Source organism: Micrasema longulum, unplaced genomic scaffold (genome assembly GCF_059751315.1).
Source record: "Micrasema longulum isolate JH-2025_06_02 unplaced genomic scaffold, ASM5975131v1 h1tg000955l, whole genome shotgun sequence".
NCBI lineage: Eukaryota > Metazoa > Arthropoda > Insecta > Trichoptera > Brachycentridae > Micrasema > Micrasema longulum.
The window spans coordinates 76066-101560 of NW_028278146.1; the positions used below are offsets into that span (position 1 = coordinate 76066).

At 32.0% G+C, this 25495-nt stretch overlaps 1 protein-coding gene across 10 annotated transcripts in view; it reads right to left on the bottom strand.

The window, feature by feature from the left end:
- The window catches only part of ASPP (Ankyrin-repeat, SH3-domain, and Proline-rich-region containing Protein), a 704899-nt gene that overhangs the window by 36109 nt on the left and 643295 nt on the right, over positions 1–25495 (bottom strand). For 5 of the 10 annotated variants that reach the window (XM_088232182.1, XM_088232180.1, XM_088232188.1 and 2 more), the window contains one exon: positions 6086–6276. In XM_088232182.1, coding sequence (XP_088088308.1) covers positions 6086–6276 — 191 coding nt within the window. Of the gene's footprint in view, positions 1–6079; positions 6277–25495 lie in introns of all 10 variants that reach the window. The other 5 variants (XM_088232181.1, XM_088232179.1, XM_088232187.1 and 2 more) reach the window with 1 other exon arrangement.

Genomic DNA, 25495 nt, shown 5'->3' on the forward strand with positions numbered 1-25495 from the left:
CATTGATAAGTAGGAACCTAGGTAGGTACTTGTTTATTTTTGAATTCCAAAACGAAAAATGCTTAATATTCAAATATTGAATTTAAGTAAGTACCAAGGTACTCGTTTATGGTTGAATTTTAAAACATATAATAATTTATTTTCAAATATAGAATTCTTTTTGAAAACGACGAAATCGGATCTTCTCACCAAGAGAGGAGCATTTTATTCATGAATACGATTTTCAAAAATGTATTTGTTCTCAGTTAATATTATTTTAGTATTATAAAAAATCCAGCAAAAATAAATAAATGGGAGAAATTATAATCTGATTGGGATCCATAAAAGCGAATGTTGTTTGTAAACATTCAAAAACAAACTTTTTTAAACACAAAAAAACAACATCTTTCCATTTTTTTTGTATATGCATTCTCGTCGAATGCAACCCTGGTAGGTTGATGGAAAAAAGATTAATGCTTTTGACATCTTTCGAAAAAAAAAGAGATACATAATCAAGCCTTATGTTAGATGTAAACTTAGGTGACATCAAAGCTACACAAGGGTTAACGCTCGTCACTCACCATATTGAATACTTCACAGAATAAAAGCGATTGTTTGTAAATTGTGCAACGCTATCTAATCCAACTCATGAACAAAAAACTCGGTAATGTGGAACAAAATGCATAAGTTACGACAATCGTTTAATCCTCTGGATTATCCCTAATGAGCATATATCATTATGTATTCAAGTAAAGTGTAATTCGACCGATTATATAAGCGATTTTCCTGAGTAGGATTTAAAGCCATTATTACTGTCATACGAGTAACGAGTACACGTACAAATTCGCTAAAGATCGCTCGAGTCTGGTATAAACATGGATTTTTGTTATCTATTTACGGTATTTTTGCCATTACATGTTAAAGAGTGTTTTTAATACATTGAAATAATAGAAGAAAAATATATTCAGCGATACACTTGAATAAAAACATATTTTTGAAAAAATATATCTACACTAGCGGACCCGATAGACGTTGTCCTGTCTGAACGTTGGCTTGTCTGCCATTAGCTTGGAAAAAGACTTTTCATTGATAAGTAGGTACCTAGGTACTTGTTTGTGATTAAATTCCAAAACTAAAAATTGACAATATTTAAAAAATTATTGAATTTAAGTAGGTACTTGTTTATGGTTGAATTCCAAAACGTAAAATAAATCTTTTTTCAAATATGGCATTCTTTTTGCAAACGTCAAACTCCGGTCGTCTCACCAACAAAGGGGTGTACTTATGTAGGAATACGATTTAAAAAATGTATTGAATTCGATATTATTTTAGTGTGACCAAAAATCCAATAAAAATAAAAAAATGGGTGGAAATTATAAGAAATTGAAGGAAAGAATCTAGTTGAGATCCAAAAAACAAATGCTGTTGGTAAACATTCAAAAACAAACTTTGTTTATGCACAAAAAAACAATATCGTTCCATTTTTTTTGCAAGATCGACGAATAAAACATTTATGCTCCTAACTTCTTTTTGAAATATTCGATTGAAGATTTTAATATTTATTAACACGCACAGTGCAAAGATTTATATTTCTCTGAAAACCGCACGTAAATCGGTTAAGCCGTTTAGGAAGAGTACGGTGACATCACACGTACAGAGGATTTATATATATAAAGATATGGACATTATGTGCAGAAGCCGTGTTTAGCAAATAATATCGTCCCATTAATGGGTGAATTCTGACGAGCATTTGTGCAGCTTCTCCGATATCTGTTTATTGTTGTAATGAAGCCTGTTGACGGTAAAACCAATATTTCTTTACAAATATTTTCAAACAAACAAACCATCACGCCGTTTCCCCGTGGAGGTAGACAGAGAGGATAGATTACCACTTCAGTCTGTCTTTGCATACAGACTTTGCTTCCTCTAAATTCATACATATTCTCCCGCAAGCACGCCAATTATTCCGAATTATAATTATGTCCTATATAAAAAATAATCCCTTTTTTTTTACCATATTCATTTATTATTTAATAAACTGTCGATTAAAAAAAAAATTTAAAACCAATTGACAGGCTCATAATTTTTCCAATTTATTTATTCATATAAAGATACACAATACAAAAAAAAACGTATCCTTAACTCTATGAGGCCAAGAGGACGGTTTTGAGTTTAGATGGAACATAATAGAAAGTGGAAGCATGCATATTAAAGATTACTAAAAATTAAAATCATTACATGAACATAAATTTTAATGAACGTCTAGACAACACGTTTAATAGTAAATAAATCGATGCAAATAAAAATAAATAAATAAACCATTTACATGTCCATCTGCAAGTATTTGTTGGATTTTGTCTTGCCATGTCTTTTTCAGTCTTCCTCGTTTTCTGCATCCATCAACATTAGTATCGTAAATCCTTTAAGCCGTTCTTTTGCCGTCCATTCACTCTACATATCCAAACCAACACCGCAATTTCCTGCTGTCGATAATGCTCGTCTCAGCCTTAATAACGCACGGATTTTGACATTTGTGATATCCAACTATATATATATATACACGTTCGCCTGAGAGATCGCATTTCGACAGCAATTAGCCTGCTTTCATCCTTGTTTTTACATACTTCGCCATTTTACATACGACTCCATTGTGAGCTGCTAATTTTGCTTCCTACGACAAACATTAATTTGGCAAATTTCAGCGAACCGTTCACCCTGTTTCCGACATTAACCCTTCCGTCAATATATTTCTCAATCTTTCAATCGCTAGTTTACATACTTACCAGATACACCAATTTTTCTTCCTGTTTCAGAATATTTTATTTTTAATAAAATAATTTAACAAATCATATTAAAGTTCATATAAGCGTGACTTGATTGAAGGGTTACTAATGGAAGTTTAAAAATTAATGATTTTTCACACAGAAATTGCTCTTTGTAATTATTCGTCGGATTCTGGTTTTGAGGCGTGTAATAAAAACTGTCAGCGGGGATTTTGTAGAAAAGAAACAGAAAAAATATTCACTTATGAAATATTACTTAACTCTTGGAAAACAAACTATAGTACATAGGAAAAGATAATATTTTTTTGAAGACGTTAATTTTCATCAAATTTTTTTTAATGTTTTATTTTGAAAACGTTAAAATTTGAAGTTTGCTGTAGAATTTTTTTCAAAAGAGTGACTCTTGAGTCTACCAATTTTGTAATAACCAGTGACCGGTTTCATCGCATTAACGACATCTAGACTGGTAAATTGATTACAAAATTAAATGTAAATATTGATACAAAAACAGGAAGGTAACAAATTACTTTTTCATATATTTTGTATGCTGACATGTACATTGTACATGTATATATTTATCTTGTTATTTTTATTTTCTGTTATATGTCCATGTTTTTATATTGATTTTCATTTTCGTATAACTCATCGTGTTGAATAAATCTCTTGAAAATAATACCCGTTCGCAATTTAATAAACTGCTCGATGAACTAAAAAATGAAAAGTCAAGTATTAAATCTTTAAGTTTACAAATTAAAAGAGGGATAGAGAATACCTTAAATAAGGTTAAATGGAAGTCTAGGCATTTACGGGCCTTATGACCTGTCATTGGCTGGTTTAGGTGTAACATTCACCATTTTGCCTATGTTTGAACCATACACATTCATCATCATCATCATTACATTTCCGCACCTAATGGTGCTTTGGGCACTGCATTGGTAATAAAATCGCAGCGTATCTTGATCATTTTTGTTATATGAAGGTAAGATGATCAGTCTTACACTTCAGGTACCAGTCCAGGGACTATAAAATATTCTAGTGTAAAAACACTCTTTTAAATAAATATTTCATATCAACCATGTCAGGAATCAAACCCGAGACCTCTCGAATGGTAGACAAACGCGCTGACCATTACGCCATGAGCTTGAACATACATATTTCTTCAATTCTTTTATTCGTTGATTTTAGTGAAGTTAAAGTGCTGAAACCTTTATTGTTGTAAAGAGATTCATTTGACCGAATTATTTCACATACTAGGCAACGCCTAAAAAAAATTCCAATTTTTAACTTCTTCTTGGACCAGCTGGTTTTATTACAATATTTGAGTTAGTCCAAATGTTGGTAGACAAAAGACTGGATTTCGCTCCCTCGGATGTCATTAAGATTAACAAATTACATCAGGGATAGATATAGGCAAAATGGTGAAAATGGCCTAGACTTCCATATTCCCTTATTTAAGGTGTTCTCCATCCCTGTTGTAAGTTGTTAATCTTAATGACTCCCGAGGAGGTGAAATCCAATCTTTTGTCTACAAACATTTGGACAAACTCAAATATTGTAAAGCTATAAGTGTTGCAATTAAAAAAATTACCTGAATCTTTTTGATCGTGATAGTTATAAATATATACTTTCCATTAAAAAAAGTGTATAATACTGTCAGTTTCCCGCCAGTTTCTTAGTAATTTGCTATGATTTTTCTAAATTCTGTATGTTGTCATCATTCATCTTGTAAAAAATATCATTCTTAGGTCTAAGACTCCATACATTATAACGATAAGGCAGTCACCGGGTGACTTAAAACCAAAGGAGTTAATATAATTTTATAAACAAAAAAGTGCATGATTTATGTACGGAAAATTCGTGTAAGGAACTAAATAAATTAGTTCTATAAATTGTGAATGAAACTCATAATTAAGACCTTTCCTAAACTTGTCCACAGTGTGTAAATTAAAATCATTAACAAATGCTCATCATGAACCCTCACCTAAGTTAATGACAGACAATTAAAATTGACAAAACACATAGACGGACTAACTAAAGTAATGGCATCACTACATAGCCTCTTCTACAAAATTAAAGATTCTATACCGAAAAAGGAAAAAATTATGATGTACGAAGCCTATGTCAAAAGTAAATTGAGTTACATGATCGCCTTCTGGGGAACTGGTAACAAGACAGACATAACATTCTTTTTATTCTCATAACAAAATAAAATTCTTAAAGTTACATACAACCTACCCTACCCGACCTCTACGACTAAACTGTACAAAAAAACACACCAGTTTGACATAAACTACTTGACTAAAATTGAAACCTTAAAAATTGTGCACAAAATAACACTGGGAAACATACAAGACGACGACATAATATTAGTCAAAAATGCTGACATACACAAATATAACACTAGACAACAACAACACTATCATATTGAAAAAGCAAAGACAAACACAGGACAGTCAAAAATACTACATAATGGACTTAAACACTACAACGACCTACCTTACTACTTGAAAACTTTTACTGGAGACAAATTTAAAATCAATCTGAAAAAGCACATGATGACTGAACTAACTAGACTAGACGAGACATAAAATGACAAGACAATATTAAATTTCTAATGTAACCCTAACGGGTTTTTTAAAATTGTAAATAAATAAAAAAAAAAAAATATCGCATAAATAAAAAATAAATAAAGCTCACTGCGAGTTATTTCCTAAGTTTGTCCAGGGTTAGTGTAAATTAGAATCGTGAACTGATGCTCACCATCAGCCCTCTCCTAAGCTTACCCAGAGTTAGCGGAAATATAAATCGTAAACTAGAACTCAATGTTAATCATCTGCTAAGCTTGTCCAGAGTTAATGTTAATGTTTTATGAATTAATGCCCAATATCAACCCTCTCCTAAGCTTGCCCATAGTTATTGTACATAAACATTGTAAACATACACTCACTATAAATTCTCTCCTAAACTTATTCAAAGTTAGTGTAAATATAAATCGTGAACTAACGCTCACCATGAACACTCTCTTAAGTAAACTAAAGCTCGATGTAAATTCTCTTATGTTTGCCCAGAGTTAAGTGTAAATGATATGTATAATAATAAAAAAAAACTCTTCTTTAAACTTATTCAGAATTCGTTTAAATGTGAATTGTAAACCAACGCTCACCATGAACCCGCTCCTAAGCTTGCTTAAAGTTAAAGTTCAATGTAAGTTCTCTCCCAAGTTTTGAAAAAGTTAGTATAAATTAAGAATTAACGGTCAACATGAGCCCTCTCCTAAGCTTGTCCAGAGTTAGTGTAAATATAAATCGTGAACTAACGCTCACCATGAGCTCTCTCCTAAGCTTGTCCAGCTCTAGGGCGGCGGGTGGCTGCGGGCGTGGGGGGGCGCGGGGGGCCGCCCTGCCCCTTCTAACCTCCTCCAGCTGACGCGTAAGCTCCTCCACCTTGGCCACCGCCACGGACAGCTCCTTCTCTTTCTCATTGAACAGCGCCCTGATGGATTCCAGGTCACTCGCTGCAAGAAAAAAATAGAAAATGACATGATGAGGCGATGTCCGAATGTTATGATAGAGCTCATAAAAAGGCATTTACTGTTTTATACGTTTATTAATCTGCATTTTATGCAATTTTTCCAGTAAAATAATTTCATTTCAGCAGCTCGATGCTCCCTAAAATAAGTGGATACTATAAATAATTGGGTCTTTTCACGTTTTTAAAATATTTTTATATTTAAATAAGCAGAAAATTATGTTTAAAAAAAAAATACTCTCGTTTAAATATAAGTAAATTGATAATAGTTTTTTAGACTGTGCTTGTGTCAAGCCATAATAATTAACAATAAAAAATAAACGGTAAAATTAATTAAATTCGAATAAAATGACATGTGATGCATTATAATAACAATCCAGAAAAACAAGGTAGAAATAATAAATAATAAAATTACAAAGAACACAATTTAAAAAAGATAATCAGACCTAAATATTAAAATATAGTTTATTCAAATTTAGATTTATCCATAATCAAATATACAAAATAATAGTATCATTGAAATTAACAAAATAATACTACCATATTTTAATATAGTAGTATTGAAAAAGAAAAAAAAAACAAAATTATAGTATCATTGAAATCAATAAAAAATAAATAAATATAAAAACATGATTGTAACGGTATAATATTTTTTTTAGTACGACGTCAGATATTTAATACAAATGTTAAAAATACGGACATTTCGAATTACCCAAACTATTTACATTTTTCGTCCACCCTATGGTTACTAGCACGTATAAGAATTCAAATTTAAACATTATTTAAAGAAAGCACCATGTAAAGCCTAGCGATTCGCGGAGTGTATTCTCTTCTCTTTGACATTTCGATTTCGTATAAATTTACCGACGACATCTCAACTTCCAAAGGAGATTGCCATCGAGACATAAAATTAAATTTCCCACATTCCACGACGTAAAATATTCCCTTTCTCTGAGTAGGAAATGAAAGCTGCCGACATAGTGATCGGAGAAGTGCGGTACCTACACCACGGGAAACAGACAAATTGTAATCTAAGTATGGAAAGAAAAACGTAGTTCAGAAAAGCAATTTAAAATCACTAAAACATTTACTTAAACATGCAAATGGAATATGCACGGGGAAGGAAATGAAAGATGCAACATCATCAACTTAAATTACGTACTGGAAAATGCATTAGCATCTTAATAGATTTTTAACGTATAGAACACTAAACGAACATAAGAGCAAATGGTTCTCATATTGATTGATGCATAATTTATTGTAAAAAAAATATGATACACAGAATAAAAAAATCACAACAAAAAATTAAGCATATTTCACAATCGTATGCAGTAACGGCTTTTCCTTATGTCCATTGGATCAATGACCCCCCAAAATTTGCCACCAATTAAAATAATTTACTTAAAACACACAATAATAAAAGTATATAATACTATTGGGTTATTTAATATTTTTTTAAATTATCATTCTTTCAAATATATAAGGACTTATCAAACTACATGTTTTTATAGATGTTATCTAGAATACTATTAAAGCATGTGCGCCGTCAAATATTCATGTTATGTCGAATGCGCGGGTCATTTATGTAGCTGTCCCAAAGCTAATATCTTATCTCTAAATTTTCTCATGAGAAAGAAAGATATGAAACGTACCGTGCGTGCACGAACATCGGAACATTTTGCTCAAAATTAGTTCGAACGCGAGCAGTGTCCCGGTAAAGATAACATTATGAAACAAGGAAGATAGGAAAGAGATTGACAATAGGTTCCGGGTTCGATTCCCGGTGAGAACACAAAAATTAAATGTGATTTTTCTCAAGCCTGGGTGTTCTGTGATATAATTCACCACTATAATTGGGCCTCTTGGCCTGTTGTGGTGCGAAAAAAAATAAAATATATAAATATATATAGCATTGGCATTGGTCTAGACTAGAAGAAATTTGATAATAAATTAATTCCACTGTAATTACATACCCACACTGAAAAAGTACGAATTCTCAATGGAAAGGATTAACATAAGTATATATTTTCTGGTCCCTTTTTACAAGATTGACATGTGCTTTGTGAATCAATATTATTATAATATAATATTGTTTCTTGCACGCGTCCTAGTGTTTGTTAGGATCCTGTTTTGTATAATTGAAATCATGTACGTATTTAGTAATTTGATAGTGTTTCAAAAGTTAAACGTACTAGTAATTTGATAGTGTTTCAAAAGTTAAACGTATTAGTAATTTTTATTTGTGGAATTACGATGACGACAGTTAAGAGTGAAATATGTTTTTCGACGCTAAAGAGAATTATGGCATTTTTAAGAAACTCTATGAGCCAAGATAAAGTGCCCTAGCTATGTTAGGTATTTTGTAAATTTGTGTTATATTGGAAAAATCTATATAGACATAGATATAGTCATGTATTTATACAAACAAAAAAATGTGTGAAAATAATTGTGAAATACGAGTACACATGTACCTATTTAAAAAAAAATACCCTTTCAACCGCCACTGATCGTATGCATTGCATAATAGGGAAATATCACTATTCTAACAAGGGTCTTTGAAATACCTTTGAGTAAAAAATAAATTAAAATGTGTCATTTAAAAAACGGTTCATTGCATTGGCCACGCCGCTAATACGTCAAGATTCGGTTAAATTTAAATTTAAATAGAACGTCGCCAGGAATCTCAATGTCACAATGGTCAAGGTCAAACATGTCACGTTTTCGTTGAGACATATTTTTTTACAATTTTATTTTAAAAATCATAAATGAAAATATTTTTTATTAATATCTATATTGATTTTGAAGATGAAATTAATTTTTCTAAATTAATTTTACATATTTTTACTAGTATTCGTAGTAAGTGATATTTTCTTATTTATTGCGGATATAGTGATCACAATTTTCGGTTATTTAAAAGAAATAGCAGTAACAGTTATCGTTTCACAAATTATTTTTTTTTTTCATAAATAACAGTTTACAGCAGCGTGGGTAAAAAATCTAGGAGAGAAACAGAGATAAACTAAACTGTTGCATGTAATTTATTTCAATGCGTTTAAATACGCATTTTTGATAATGTATCCAAAATAAAGCACGTTTATTGGATTTCAATTATACTTAATTTTTTTAAATATACAAAATTTAAAGAAAAAAAAATGAGTTTCGTACAGCGCAATGATTAAAAAAAATAGGTTTTTCTGAAATTACTCCGCTTGTGACGTTTTAAGTTCTCTTCCGCTTCTTCTCGGTCAGTTCTGCCGATTGTTCCGTTGACGGTAAGTTAACCGGATATCTTTCACAACTCTATTATCATCACGGCGGCCTCCGTGGTTTAGTGGTCAAGACGCTTGACTCACGCACGGAAGGTTCCGGGTTCGATTCCCGGTGAGAACACAAAAAATTTCAATGTGATTTTTCTCAAGCCTGGGTGCTCTGTGATGTAATTCACCACTGTAATTAGGCCTCCTGGCCTGTTGTGGTGCAAAAAAAAAAAATATTTAAAAAAAATTGGTTGATTTATATGAATTGATGACGTCGTTCAAAGTAATTACTTTTTGTTAAAGTATTTTTTAATAAATTTTTCGTACATTTTTAAGAAACTGCCGCATAATTTAATGCTCTAATTTCCGCAGGGAGGAAGTTCCTCACTATAAAAGAATCTAAATTTCAATTATTTTCAGAAGTATTTCATAAATGGACATTGATTTGAAAATAATAAAAAACAAAGAAAATTTGTTTTTAATTTCGTTTTGTAAGTCAGCCAGCATGAGTTTAAAATAAAATAAAATCACATTGTTTCAGGGACGGCCTCAACATTACTTTACTGATCTTATTATTAAAATGCCAGCCTTATTATAAATATGAACCTTTCTAAAGTCCTTTTAAAAAAGCTAGGTATAATAAAGATTACAATTAGCATAATCTGCAGTCCTCGGGTTCTGTTCATTAGTCCGGATGAAACAATGCTCAGTACCTGTTTTGTACCTTTGAACATAAGTTGGCTAACATAATTATTTTATCCTGTCTTTCGCCGTTTGTCTCCGTAGCGAGGACCAAGGGAGCTTTAAAGACGCTCTAAGTTTATAGACTTTTTGAAGATTAACTTTTGCAAACTTAAGGGGATCAAAATGCTTTGTTTTTAGGGTAAGGTAGTAAGTACTATGGCATATTATGAAATCTCAATAAAATACTGTTTTTTCTTCTCCAAAAATATCCCATATGTATGGATAAAGTCAACATAAAATAACCATTGTCATTCCCTTTCTGCACCTTGGTGCATAGGGCACTGGATTGGAATACCAATTGCAGCATATCTCGATCAATTTTGTAACATGAAGGCAAGGTGATCAGTTTTACTCTTTAGGTACCAGTCCTTGGACTAGGAAATATTCTAATGTGAAAACATTCTTTAAAATAAATATTTCATATCAACCATGTCGGGAATCGAACCCGAGACCTCTTGCATGGTAGGCAAATGCGCTGACCATTACACCACGAGGCCGACAAATTATTATTAGAGCACACATAATAAGAGTATGTTTATGTGTGCCCTATTTCAAGATTCAAAATCAAATAAAATAATATAAATAAAAATAAATAGTAATGTATTACAACAGAGAAGAACATTTTATAAAATGAAATATGGGAGTCTAGGCATTTGCAGGATTTACGATCTTTCATTGGCTGTTTTAAGCGGCCACTTTACACACTGCGTTCACCATTTCGCCTATGTTCAAACATCTAAATTCCCTTTTGTTTTTGTAAAAAACTTTTGTTGATTGCGGGTGACATTCTGATCGAATTGTTTCACCTATATGTCGACCTCGTGGTGTAATGGTCAGCGCGTTTGCCTACCATGCAAGAGGTCTCGGGTTCGATTCCCGATATGGTTGACATGAAATATTATTTAAAAGGGTGTTTTCAACAGAATATTTCATAGTCCGTAGACTGGTACCTGAAGCGTAAGACTGATCACCTTACCTTCATATAACAAAAAAATATCGAGATACGCTGCGATTGGTGTACCAATACAGTGCCCTATGCACCATTAGGTGCGAAAAGGGAATGATGATGATGGTGATATACTAGGCAATATTTTTTATACTTCTCGCCTGAAAATATTTTTTATACTTCTTGAACCGGCTGGTTTTATCAACAAAAGTTGATAAATTTATTTCAGTGTAGTATAAATTTATACGTTTGATAAAAAATATACATAAATAATCATATTTCCTTAAAACATAGTTTTTTGGTCTATGTACCAAACTATTACAAATATATTAAACAAAGATTTAATAATAAATAAAATAAGCACGCAATAATAATGACAACATATTTACAATGCACCTAAGGCAAATATCAAGAGTAAGCGTAAGTCTAACCATGGTATTTTCTGCTTTGTAAATAGAAGTATCACGTTGGTTAGTGCAAACAGAAACGAAATGCCAGAAGCAGGTACTGGCGTGGCGGTTGTTTACGTTTATTTTGCACTGTGGCAACATTTGCGGTCAATCTGATGTTTTGGCGGCAAAGCGCAACATTTGCGCGGGAGATAAAACTCTCCTGTCAGTGACCGAGTGACGGATTGTTTCCTGAGGAAGATGTGACCCGCCGTTAAAAGGAGAATTGTGTCAAATAAAAATGTAATCATAAAGCCGCTTCTGAAGTCATCGTTCATCGTAAATTGTTGTTTGTTGTTCTGGAAACTTTGTCGGCGACAAATGACCACACATAATAAGCCTTTTAGTCAGTATTAGTTTTTACGAAAACTTTCTAGAAGGCCTCGAAATAAAGAAATATCACGTTTTGAGTTGAAGATAAATATTTTTACGGAGAGGGTCGCGTAATGTGTGGTGATTTATTTTTGTATATTATAATATTTCATTGTTAGCTCGCTTATGTTCATGAGAATAATTTGAAATATGTGAAAGTAAAAGAAAAGACAATGTAAAGCGTAAAACTAAATGTTCGTTTTATTTAGTACCTATTAAATTGGCATTTATGGCTGGTTGAGTTGTACTTAAGTTAAAAAGGCATCACAAAAAATTGATAATTATAACCATACGAATACTCGCCAAAAAAATATTATGATAACATTTTGTATCCCGGAGCCGTGTAAACACGTGATTATATAACCACGCGTCGTGTCCCGGTCCCGTGTTTTCCCGTGTTTTCCCGTGGTTCACCAGCTGTTCAAAAAAGTGCATTTTATTGATATCTTGTGACTTTTATGAGTATTTTTTCGCTGCTGGTAAATTACGTGAAAACACGGGACTGGGACACAACGCGTGGTTATAATCACGTGTTTACACGGCTCCGGGATACAAAGCACAAAAAAAGGACTGAGACCCTGTAGGTATATGTGCGAACATTGCAATGTGGCTCTCCATAAAGGCCAATGTTGGCAAAACTATCATACAAAAATGAATTATTAAATTGTTTCAAATAAATATTTTAATTTAATTTTTTATTTATTAAGGAAAAAACATCGGTTGTTACAATACAAAAAAAAAATAGTACATACATCCAGTTAAAGTTTTTCACAAATGTAATGAGAGCACGTGCTACACAGTAAAGAAAAAATAATATATTATATAAAACATGAGAAAAAAAAGAGCTCGTAAGAAGGGATGAGGAAATAGAGTGGAGGAGTGGAGGAGAGGGATTTTCATAATATAGTTGACCAATTCAAAATTTTGATATTATATTAAAATAAACATAATTAAAGGAACATAAACTTATTACACACTGACAAATGTTTCATTTTACAGTGTTTCAAAAAGTTTTTTTTGAAGTCACAAAATTTTGTACTAAAAATATCTAAATGGGGACAAAGTAAATTAAATTTGGAGCAGCTACGATAAATAAACGAGTTTTGAACACAATTTTTTTTTGGCAATGAATTATAAAAAAATGAACTTGTCGTGTTGACTTTACGGGACAATTGATTGAAATACGCTCCAAGAGATATGGACTATCGATAAAATTGTTTAAAATTTTGAAGAGGAAAGACAGATCGGAAATGCTTCTACGTTTAGTAAGGGAAATTAAACTATGAAAGGAAGAAGAGTTTTCATACGAGTCAAAATATGTAAGAGATTTACGATCCAGAAGTTTAAGGAATCTATTCTGTATTTTTTCTAGTTGTGATATATATTGTATATCGAGGATTCCAAACGACATATTATATGAAATATAAAACATGATTTAACAACATATTTTCATAAATATGACACATTTAAGAAACCCTTTACGGAGCATGAAATTTCACAAAAATGGGTTAGGCACAGGGTAAATTCTATGTGTATTCGGCCGGGCAATTTTTAGCTGACATTATGTAGTGCTGTTCTTGTGAAACAACACGCTTTACAATTATATACTTCTAACTAAGCTCTATGTATTAAATTTTCTAATTTCAAAATTCAGGGCACAATAAACGAAAGAAAAAAGATTTCAGTTGAGATCTGAACTGACTGGGACTGTCGATGATTTGCAAGTGTGAAGGCGATTGGTTCCAGGAGGAGGGGCCGGCTCCGGCATGAGCACGGTCTCCGAACCTAGTGTTTGAGCAGTGCCGGAGTTCGAAAAGCTTTCCTCCGCCTGAATCAAATGCTGACCTGAGAGTAGACATCCTTTGATATGTATTTTCTCTAATGTAGAGGTTCGACAGGTATCTTAGAGCTATTTCATGAAACAATTTGAAAACTGTCCAGCAAAGCTTATATTTTATTCTCTCTGGGTTTTTTAACCAGTGAAAATCTAGAAGATGTGAGAATATTTTTGTACTCCCGTAATAAGTCAAGCTACGAGTATCAGAATATTATAATTCCAGAACAGATTTTGTTCAGCTGGAAAAATAATTTCAACACAAAATTCAGAGATGAATTTTTATGATTTTTTTTATATCCCATTGGTTTTTGGTAAGTGAATCCGTGTGAAATCTGGAAGGATTTGAAAAAACTCGCGCTAATTTTTCCAATGCTCATTTTAGACGTATTTTTATTTTACCCTATTCTATTTTAGGAAAAAAATATCAAAATTACTTACTGTACTTGTGGTTAGGTCTACAATATCAATCGAGAACATTAAGGTGATTATACAGAAAAATATGAAACTATTTATTTTTAGATGGCGCTTTTATATTTTTTGATTGAAAAATGCCATTTTTACGTATATTTTCAACGGAAATTTTACAAAACTTGGTTTGCGGAAAATTTACACCATTTTGATTGTAACAAATACCATAACAATATAATTTAGGTCTTTTTCATAAAATGGTGTAAAAAACAAAAAATAAGGTAAGTTATTTTTTGTTTGATAAAGAAATTAAATTCATTTTACGAAATATTAATTTCTGCTTTTAATAAAGTAGGATCAGGGTGCCGACAGTGGCTCGAGCAGGTACGGTGGATCAAGTACCCTGCATGTAAACGTATAAGCACTACAATTCAATCTTCATCACAATAAAAAGGTCTCATGGGACAAACACATCACCCCTAGCCGGCTGGTAGCTGTGACAGTGCGTGCGCGTGGTGCGTCTATTTTTTTGTCTCAAATTACACTCACTAGTATAATTGGCGCTCCTGGCCTGTAGTGATACAAAAAAAAAAAAAATTTTAAAGGTAAGTTTTGTTTCTAGTATGATTTACATATAATATAGCATTGGTTTCACATTAAAGTATGTATATTCTGGTTACATATAACGGTATCACCATCATGAACAAACTTAGTAATTTGTGTTTGTTTGACTAGAAAATCAAAATGGCCGCGTAGGGTACATTGGATCAAATACCACAGTACACGGTGAATCATGATCCACTGTGTATCTAAGTTATAAGAAGTATTTGATTTATTTACTGAGTACTAGAATGAGCCACTTTGATTTAATTGTGATCCCCTGTATCCAACTTAAAAGGCACAGTGGATCATTTCCCAGTTTTTAAATACATTCGTTGTTACTCTTTATGTTGTAAGTAAATCTTAAAAAATAAAGTGCAGTCTGTAAATATGATAATTAAGCTAATGTGATACCAAATTTAAGCTTTCGCGTTCAAACCATTACAAAATTACAGCCCTCCAAAAAAGGGTGATCCACTGTCGGCACCCCGACTCTACAGGTAGCTTTAACCTTTCCCTCACTAAGCATCCAAAAAATACACGTGATCCGAACGGGGGGACCAAACGACCCCACCGCCTACTTGTATAAGGAATCAGGAGAATAAAACGTTGGAAGTATTTATGACCGTGCAATAATTTATTCATGTTTTCGCGTACACGTGTTTTACTCATTCGTGTATTTTATTCATTTTGTTAGTTACCAAATTGGTCTATGGGGGATTTTAATCCCCTTTTTGGTTCGGTTAGGTTGAAAAAAAATTGAACGTAAATTATGTAAGAGGCCAGAGAAGCAAAACTAAAGACATCAATGCCATCATTAAGGAATTTTCCGAAAAAGTATTTACGATCCTCGAATTAATTGTTTCATTCATTCAAGTCTAAATTTATGTGGATTCGAGTAGTTTCGTGACTATCCCATCATCATTTTATATGCTAACAGTTGTTGTTAATACCTTTCTACCCATAAAATATTCAGTTCGTACAAGTGAAAATTTATGGTTTGATCTAAAACTCGACTATTTCGTTGTCTTCTAAGGCGAAATAAATTGTAAACAAGACCGCATTACAATTATTTAAGTTAAAGTTCCTTTTAATCCATATGAGATATACCTGAAAATACTTTTCATCCCTTCAGCAAATGAGGAAGTTTAGATGTTTGTTTTTGTTATCTGTTAATCAAACTAAGCGAAAAATAATTTTAAATCATAGCGCTAGTAATGCGATATATGCATCGCATTACCAGCGCTATGATTTTTTACAGTTTTGTTTGTCTGAAGTTACTCCGCCTGTAAGGTCTCAAGTTCTCTATGGTGAGTTATCCTGATTGGTGGGTTGGCTTCCCGGTAACCGGAAATGTATCACAACACTGTTTTTGGTTTATTTATTTTATTTCATTCACAAAATACACAATTTTATCATAGAGCACAATTATTATTTTTTATGTCCCGACTTGTTAGAAAATTCCGTGTTAAGTCGGGACTCTTCTATATATAATTAAAAAACATTTATTAACATATTAAACAATATACAAAGTAATCAAAACAGTATACTAAATAATAATATAAAAATTTAAATAATAAAAAAATATACAAGGTCTAAATTTGTCACAACGTAAATGGTTTTCGCGAAAATGAGTGTGTGAAGTATTGGCTTTTTGAAGTAAAATCTAGTGCCTTGAAAATATATAGGTCACTGGCTTTTACCCACGGCTCCGCTCGCATGGTATTGGGGAGAAATTAGTCAGGTAATTAATTCGTTTTGTTTTTTGTTAAAATAAAATTGGATAAGATTAATAAGTCAAAATAAAATATTAAAATTAGACAACTTAGAAATCTTAGAAATAAAAAAACGATTCGTAATAAATAAAAAATAATTAATAACCAAATACTCAATATCTCTTTTAGTTCTCTCCTGTCCAGCTTCGAAAATATTGATATCAAATTACCACCCTTGTAAGAAAACAAGACTTGACTTATTGGGTCCACGTGTAGTATTTAGTTAACATGATAAAAATGAAATAGGAATTAATTCATTAGTTACGTAAACCTTGACGAAGAAGCTTGTTTGCTTTGAAACCGGTCCATAGAAAAAAAATTGGTTAAAAACAAAGTTATTTTGTTGAATAACCACTAAATTTTATTCAATTTAAAATTTATTGTTGAATAGATTGAGTTATTCTACTGACATTTCTTGGTGGAACTGCATTTTATTTATAATAATACGTATATTGTTTCATTCTACTTTTATTTACTTACTTTCTTAATTATTATCCATATACGTATATGTGTATATCATCACTGTCCTACGTATTATTATATAACTTTTCTACATTCCATTTTTCGACGTGTAAACTTTTTGTTTTTCTATTATTATTTTGTATTGTTGTTTTCATTATTTTGCATATTGTTTTGATTACTTGTATATTGTTTTAATATGTAAATACATATTTTTGATTTATATATCGAAGAGTCCCGACTTAACACGGAATTTTCTAATAAGTCGGGACATAAATAACATAGAATTGTGTCTATGCAAAATTGTGTATTTTGTGCATTTAATAAAAATAAAAATAAAAAAATAAATTTATAGATTTTTACCAGTGGCCGAGTTTCGTCGTGACCGATATCGTCAGACTGGTGGGAGACTAAACAAATTTCTATGATATATACAAGTGCAAGCAGGGGTTGTAAATTATGATTTTATATAATAATGGAAGATATAGAGTTTAAATATAAAAAAAAAGTATTAAGTAATAACAATTGTTCGATGAAACCCGGTCACTGGTAAAAATCAATAAATAAAAGTGGAATAAAACAATATACGTATTTTTATCTTTATAATTTATTGTTTACTTAATCGATAATAAAACACTAGTTTCTCTTTGAAATTCAACATTATTTTTCAAGCATAAATGAGGTCACAAAAAAATCCTGCCTGGTCGTTCTATGGCCGCAGTGTAGTAAAAGCACAAAAACTACCCCCCTAAAGTGTACAAAAATTAAATATTTATTATCATTTTCTTATCCGCACCAAGTGGTGCATAGAGTTCTGCATTGTCACTCTAGTCGCAGCGAGTCTAGATAATGTTTGTTACGTGAAAGGAAAAATGATTAGTTCAACGCTTTAGGGACAGTAAAATACAGCTGTAAACAATTGAAATAAATATTTCACGTTGATCCTGCCAGAAATCGAACCCGGACTTCAAGAAGGGTAGTCGAATGCGCCAACCACTATACTAGGCTGAAATAACACATCTCAATTTCTCAGGATTATTGTCTAAAGGGTAGCTATCGAGTCAAAAAATGAAATATTTTACATATTTATCTCTCTATTAAGAGAAAAAATAATTTCACAAAACAGGGTTATAATGCAACTTAATTTTAATTTTTTCTTATGATTCATGAATTTTCAGCTATCACGCTATTTCTCCGTAGGTATTGGAAAAATATATGGAGCGCAACAACTCTACTGTAGCTGCAAGACGTGTAACAGGGGCTATTAATGATTTCGCAATATAACAGACCCCTCGATGTTCAGCACAGAACAACTAGGCGTGAAGAAATCAACGTTAAGTACAACTGAAATATCCTAATCACAATGAAAAAGTAACAAGCAATAATAATATTTATATTATTTATAAAAGAAACATTGACTTGTATTGATTTAATAAAAAAAGTCGGCCTGACAACACTGCCATTAAGTCGGAAAGTTCATTTCGTTTGATTGTTAATCTTCTAGTGAGTTCTAGGGAGTTGTGTAGTTTTCCGAAAAAGATAACTGTCAGACCGGAGCGTGATAAATGTCGAGACGTTTGTTCTTATCTGGCAACATTATTACACTGTTTTATTGGGGGCGGGGGAAGGGAGAAGGACGAACGACTGGGGTAGAAAAATGGACTTGGAATAACTTGGAAATGGTTTAAAGATTACAAACAGACTGCTAGAGTTGCTCTGAAATGCGGTGCCCAATGCACATTAACTGCGGGCGGTTAAGGTAATCTGTCGAGACCAAAAAAAACTCAAGACAAAACGATTTTTTCTTTAGAGTATGTCATTATTGTAATACCGTTCTCTTTGGTCGGGCAGACATTTTTAATCTCTCCTATATTAAATCTAGAAGATTCAGTATAAATACATAGTATGCATGTTTAGTTATAGGAAAGTGTCATTAAATATGGATGTTCATTATTATATTGTGTACTTTTTACAATATTTTTAAGTAACTTGTTTTTATTTTTTATTCCTTAAATTTTATTTTTTAATTTTTTATTTATTTTACATTTATACGTATTTTTTTGTCGCAATTTCTGAATTTCAAACATACCTAAATGTTTTTATTACTTTCTTTTTAATACCTATAATGTACTTAATCAAAAGCTTTCATTACTGTGGAAAATTTATATTGATGGTTTTTACAATTTCAGTTTCTATGTATTCAATAAAAATAAAAACTGTTGTTATTTTCCCTAATGAATAAGAGAACAATGTTAAAAAAACTTTGCAGTTAACATGTAGTGTTATGAAAACAAAAGTCTTCAAATTTACATAATTCAGGCGTTTCCTGTTAAGTTAAGTGCTTAGAAAGAATCTCATCTGCCTAAATAAAATAAAATATTTTTTTATTTGTTACAAATAGAAAAATCTAGCTCGCGCATAATTAATGATAAATAAAAGTGTGTCTGCGAGTTTTTAATACAAACAAATCTAAAGTGGCCAAATTACACGTAAATATTTTTTTTCTATAAAAAAAGAGAACAGCAACATTAGCCTAATGTTTGTTATAAAAAAGAGCATGTAAATGTGGAAAACGTTCGTAGGATGTGAATTTTATACAGTGGGGAATCAGTTATATCAACCAATGTGATAACAGTACTCCTGAAAATAGCAGAATTTTCGAATCCTCGTCTTTATCAATCAATTTTCGTTATTCATACGATGTTTTACTAATCTTCACTGTGCTATTTAAACGTAAATGATTTTTTTTTTTTCTTATTTTATTGTCCATTGAAAGCTCAAGTTAAAACAGGTATCTCAATGATGAACCATGCAAAACTACAAAGTAAAAAAAAAGAACCTATCAATAGTCTTTTTAGAATTAATAAGGAAGTTTTTCCGGGAAATATGTACAAAAAAAATCAATACCGAGGTATTTCAATATGGCGTTTGTTTCGCTTTGTCTATGAAACGTGTTTTGAGTTTAGTTCATATTGACTCTCAAGATGTCTCATGATTAATATTTCCTTATTAATTTCAAACTCCAATTTTGTATTGTTTGAAACGATATAATGACTAAGTAACTACTACAATGGCAGAGCCTTACAGGGATGTTTAAGCACTGCCAGCAAAATCTTCAATACGACGTCTTATTTATCATATATCTGGCTTATATTTTACACGGGTTTTCAAGGCCAGATCGCGAAACTTCAGAGGAACGTTCCTCATGGTAAGATTTAAAAAAAAACCTAATAAAAAATTCCAAGAAGTCTTTTTTAAAAGAAAATTTAAAAAAATCATGATCTCAAAATGAAAAAAACTTTTAATTCTCGGACAAGCAGTCCCCCCACAAACACCTCCCCTTCTCCCACCCAGCCGCTTCACTTGTCCGCGTCTAGTGCGTATCGCTTCGTTGGTCAAATACGTTTTTATTGCATTTTTTTTGTTGGGGAGGGGTAAAGGTTTGCGGAAGGGATGCTAGTCGATAAATTAAAGATTTACTCCATTCTGTGATCATAAATTAAAAAAAAATAATAATGACTTTTTAGAAAAAAAATATTGGGAATTTTTTTTAAGCCTCCCATGAGGAATGTTCCTCTGAAGTTTCATGGTCTGACCCTGAAAACCGTGTATATAGAGGCTTTACTGACATAATTGCATTAATTCATTAAAGCAAGTTGCGAGATAATCGCATTTAAAGCTTTTTAATTCTTTCCACGCATTAGTTGTCCAACAATTTTCTTTTATTTAATTTTTTTAAGCTTAAACAGAGTAATCTTTATTCTCAGCACAGCATAAAATTGATATCAACGTCTTGCACATATTAAACAATATTTGATATATATCGAGGCTATACTGACAGAATGCATTAAGTCAACAGTTTTTATATATTTAAAATTTAATGCTATGCCTAGAATAAAGATTACTTTTTAAAAGTCAAAAAAAAAATGTGGGAGAAATAATGCGTTGAAAGAATAAAAATGCTTAAAAGGGGATTATCCCGAAACTTATTTTAATGACTTCATGCATTCTGTCAGTAAAGCCTCGATATGACAGGCAACGTAGCGCAGTTGGTTTGACGGCCAACTACAAAACTAGCGTTGCGGGTTCGATTCCCGCTAGTTGTAAGAAAAAAAATCCAACAATGATTTTTCTCAATTGGTCTGTGAAGTGTTGTGATTTTTTTATTAAAAAATTCTTTTCATTTCCTTTCTTTCCCACCTGCTGACAAACCTCTAGAAAAGAGGCTTAGAGGGTTATTAAAAAAAAAGAATATCTTAATTTACAATATTTTGAGTTTGTCTAAATGTTTGTAGACAAAATATTGTATTTCACCCCTTAGGGAGTCATTAAGATAAACATTAAAATTGACTTCCATATTCACTTTCCTAAAATGTTCCATGTTAAAACTTGTTATTATCTTAATTTAATTATTTTGTTAAATACTTGATTATATAGATTATATACTAATCCACAAAGGTTTTTTTTTAATAACCTGTCGATTGGTTTGAATAAAAATATTTAAAAAAAATTGACACAAAAAATCATTCAAAAGTTGTTTTTTTTAGCAAACGAGTAAATACAATAAAACTCCAATTATCTGGATTGATGAGTGCCAGACGTTTTCACATAAAAATATTTACTTTCCTTAAATTTGTCCATCACAGTTAATTGCTTTGAGGAATAAACGCGCCGACCGCCAGCTCCCTTTTTATGTGTTATTATAACCATCTTCTTTATTTTTAATTTGATAATATTTAGGAAATCCGGATGACTGGAGTTCGGATGAACGGAGATCTACTGTATTTGTTTTCACTTTTGACTTAATGAAATTCATTTTCAATCATCATTCACTTTCCGCACCTTTGGTTCATAGGGCACTGAATTGGTACATCAATCGCGGCGTATCTTGAACATTTTTGTTACATAAAGGTAAGATGATCAGTCTTACGCTTTAATTGGTTCTCCAGAGACTATGACATTTTCAAGTGTAAAAACATATTTTTAAATGTCAAAAAATTGGGAATCGAACCCGAGACCTCATCACTTATCACCACTCGGGTTACCTTCTTCCATATTTTTTCCTGAAAATAGTCATGGAATCAAAAACACTTGTTTAGGGTTCAAGTTCTACTCCACACAAAACTGTATTCGTCATCCACCTAGACAGGACATAATAATATACGTTTGAAATGTAAATAATAATACTTTCATGTATCGCAATAAAATGGTAAAAAACGCAGATCAGTTAAATGAATTATTTTATTAGAAAAATAACTTTTAATTATTTAGACAAATTTATAAACTCACTAACACATAGGAAGAAACAGCATATCCTATTAACGGATGCATAAATAATTTATTTTGTAAAAATAATAAGAATAATTTAATTTCAGCTAGTAATTTTTTATCGGTAACTTTTTTAGTTAACTAAGATTAAGTAAAATCGCAATCAAATTATTGTGATTTTACTGTAAATCAAACTCGGAACCTCCGTGCGAGATTCAAAGTCTGTCTGCATCTAGGCAAATTTAACTTGAAAAAGTGTTTTTTGTTACATAAAAAACATATTTTAACAAATAGTGGGAAATCACAGATATAAAAAAAAAAAATTAAACATAATTTTAAAATTAAATATTTAAATTCTTATGATTTGACAATTATTTCGATTTAAATTTCAAAGGCCATTTTTAACAAGTTGAAATAACATAGAAATAAAAAAAAAAAATATATGCACATGACATAATTATTGTACTCTCACGAGTTGGCAAACTTATTCTGGGACAGTTACCATGAATTATATTAAGACAATATAATCAGATATACATAGGCAGGTATAAAGTTCTATACAAACTAAAAAAAAGTGGAAAAAATTCTGAAATCTTTAGGGACAATTTTACATAATATTATACCATCAGAAGAAGGAATTATAAAATAGGAATCGAGTTGTGGTAGAGCAAAGTTGGAACTTTTTAATCCCGTGCTGTGGGAGTTGGTATCCCAGGAGACACTATCCCTCTCAAATTCAAATATTTCGTAAAAAAACATTCCAGTTGTATAATTTACCTGTAGTTTTCATCGCACCATACTTCTTACTGGTAGAACGCATTCCAAACAGTCAAGTAACTTGTAATAAGTAATCGTCAATTAAATCTTTGCAAGAGACATCCTTTCAAAAAAGTTGGAAAGTAAAACAACCCCGAAGTTATTAATATACCTGGCAGTTTTCTTATAAGTACAAGTAAAACTTTATATGTCTATATATAGTGATAATAATGTCTTTATTTGGCATTAGAAAATGAAATAAAATTACGTAGTTCAAAATAATATAATATGCCATGTATACATTCTTCTTCTTCGATGGCGCTACAGCCCAAATCGTGCTTTGGCCTCCAACTCCGCCTGTTCTCAGTAGCCATTTTACAATTTGCAACTTGTAGAAGCTGTGCTGCATCTTTACTTATTTCATCCTTCCACCTCAGTCTGGGTCTTCCAATCCTTCTTTTACCCCCTGGATTCAGTCATGACTCTCTTAGTTGCTCGCGCATCAGGCATTCTTTGTACGTGCCCAGCCCATCTCAACCTGAGCAGTTTTATGTGGGTTGAGATACTAGAGGCTTCATATATGCTGTACAATTTGGCGTTTTGCCTAATGCGCCATTCTTCTCCATATTTCACGGGACCGCAGATTCGGCGAAAAACTCTCCTCTCAAATATATCCAGCATCTCAGTGGACCTTACTGCCAGTGTCAGTGCCTTGCATCCAAACGCCAATGCAGTTCTAATAATGGTCTTGTACAGGGTTTTCTTCATTTTCTTATGAACGCTTGTTGATTTAAACACTGGCAGCAAGGAAAAATATATTCTGTTGCCCGCCGATATTCGTTTCTTTATTTCTGTAGTTTCCTCGTTACATTCCGTGAGACAAGAGCCTATGTCCGTGAACTGATTGACTACCTCAAAAGATGTATACATTAGAAAACATATTTATCTATCATCCTTAAAAGTAGGTTCAGTACATTGTAAAAAGAACAAAAATCGAAGCTTTCGAAATGTGGTGTTGGCGGCAAACACTGCGGATTCCGTGGACGGCCAGCCTTACAAAAACATCAATACTCCAGGAACTGGACATAGGAGAGAGACTAACATTCATGTGCGAGAAAAGAATCCTGCAGTTATTTGGGCATATTTCCAGGGGGAACTCTGATAGCTTGGAGAAAACTATTCTCCTGGGAAGTGTCGAAGGGACAAGGTCACGTGAACGTCAATCGACAAATGGAGCGGCATAGTCACTGAATTATCAGAATCATCACTGACGAATGCTTATAGAAGAGCGCAAGACCGTTCCAGATGGAGGGAGGCTGTTTACAGACGAGCCATGCCTAGAGTCAAGCGTAATCACCATCCTCAGACATGAGGCACGGATTGAAGAGAGATAATGATGTAGAAAATAACTGTTTTTATGCGCTGTTTTAAAATGACAAAATCATTTGATTTTCTGTTTTTTTTTAAATAAAAATCTCTCACCGATGGCGCTACAGCTTCGGACTCCAGTAACTTTCGCCTCCAGCTCTGTCTGTTCTCAGGAACCGTCTTCTAATTTGCCACCTGGCAAAGCCATCCTATCTCACTCCATCCTACCATCTCAGCCTGGGTCTTTCCACTGATCTCCTTCAATCCGGGTGTCCGCTCATCAATATTTTAGGGACGCGTTAATCAAGCATTCGCTGTACATGTTCGGCTCATCTTAATCTAAGCAAATTCATAGGTGCCGAGATACTTGGGACCGGGTCTGTACAGTTCGTCTTATATATGTTATACAGCCTTAATATGGTGGACAGCTCCAATAATAATTTTCTAATGTGTTCTCATTAAACTCGAATTAAACTCACCTTACGTTTTTATCGTTTAAAATTTTTGAAGAATATTCGTAGATTTTTTGGTTATCTAAAATTTGAATGCAGAAACACGTTCTCCTTATTTTTATGACCTACCCAGAAAAATTGCCATATAGAACAGGCATTAATAAATGTAAATAATCCCACCCCCCTGCGTAAATTTTGTCACTAAGATCTAACTAACAAAAAAGTAAGACAGAATTCGGGGAAATTTAAATGATGTTTGAATAATAATCCTTGTCAATATTTTCAGTACTTTGAAACAGTGTGAAACACAATATTTTTACAATATTAAACATGCCAAAAATAAACGTAGTTATTTTAAGAGCTTAATGTGTTAGCGATTATTTAATTATTGTATTTTTTAAACAACCTTAAAAATTATTTCACAAAAATCAGTACTGGAAGTATTGAAGTGCGTTTTTTTAATTTTTTTTATAGACTATTGAATTAAACCAAATTTCAAACATATATCTTTATT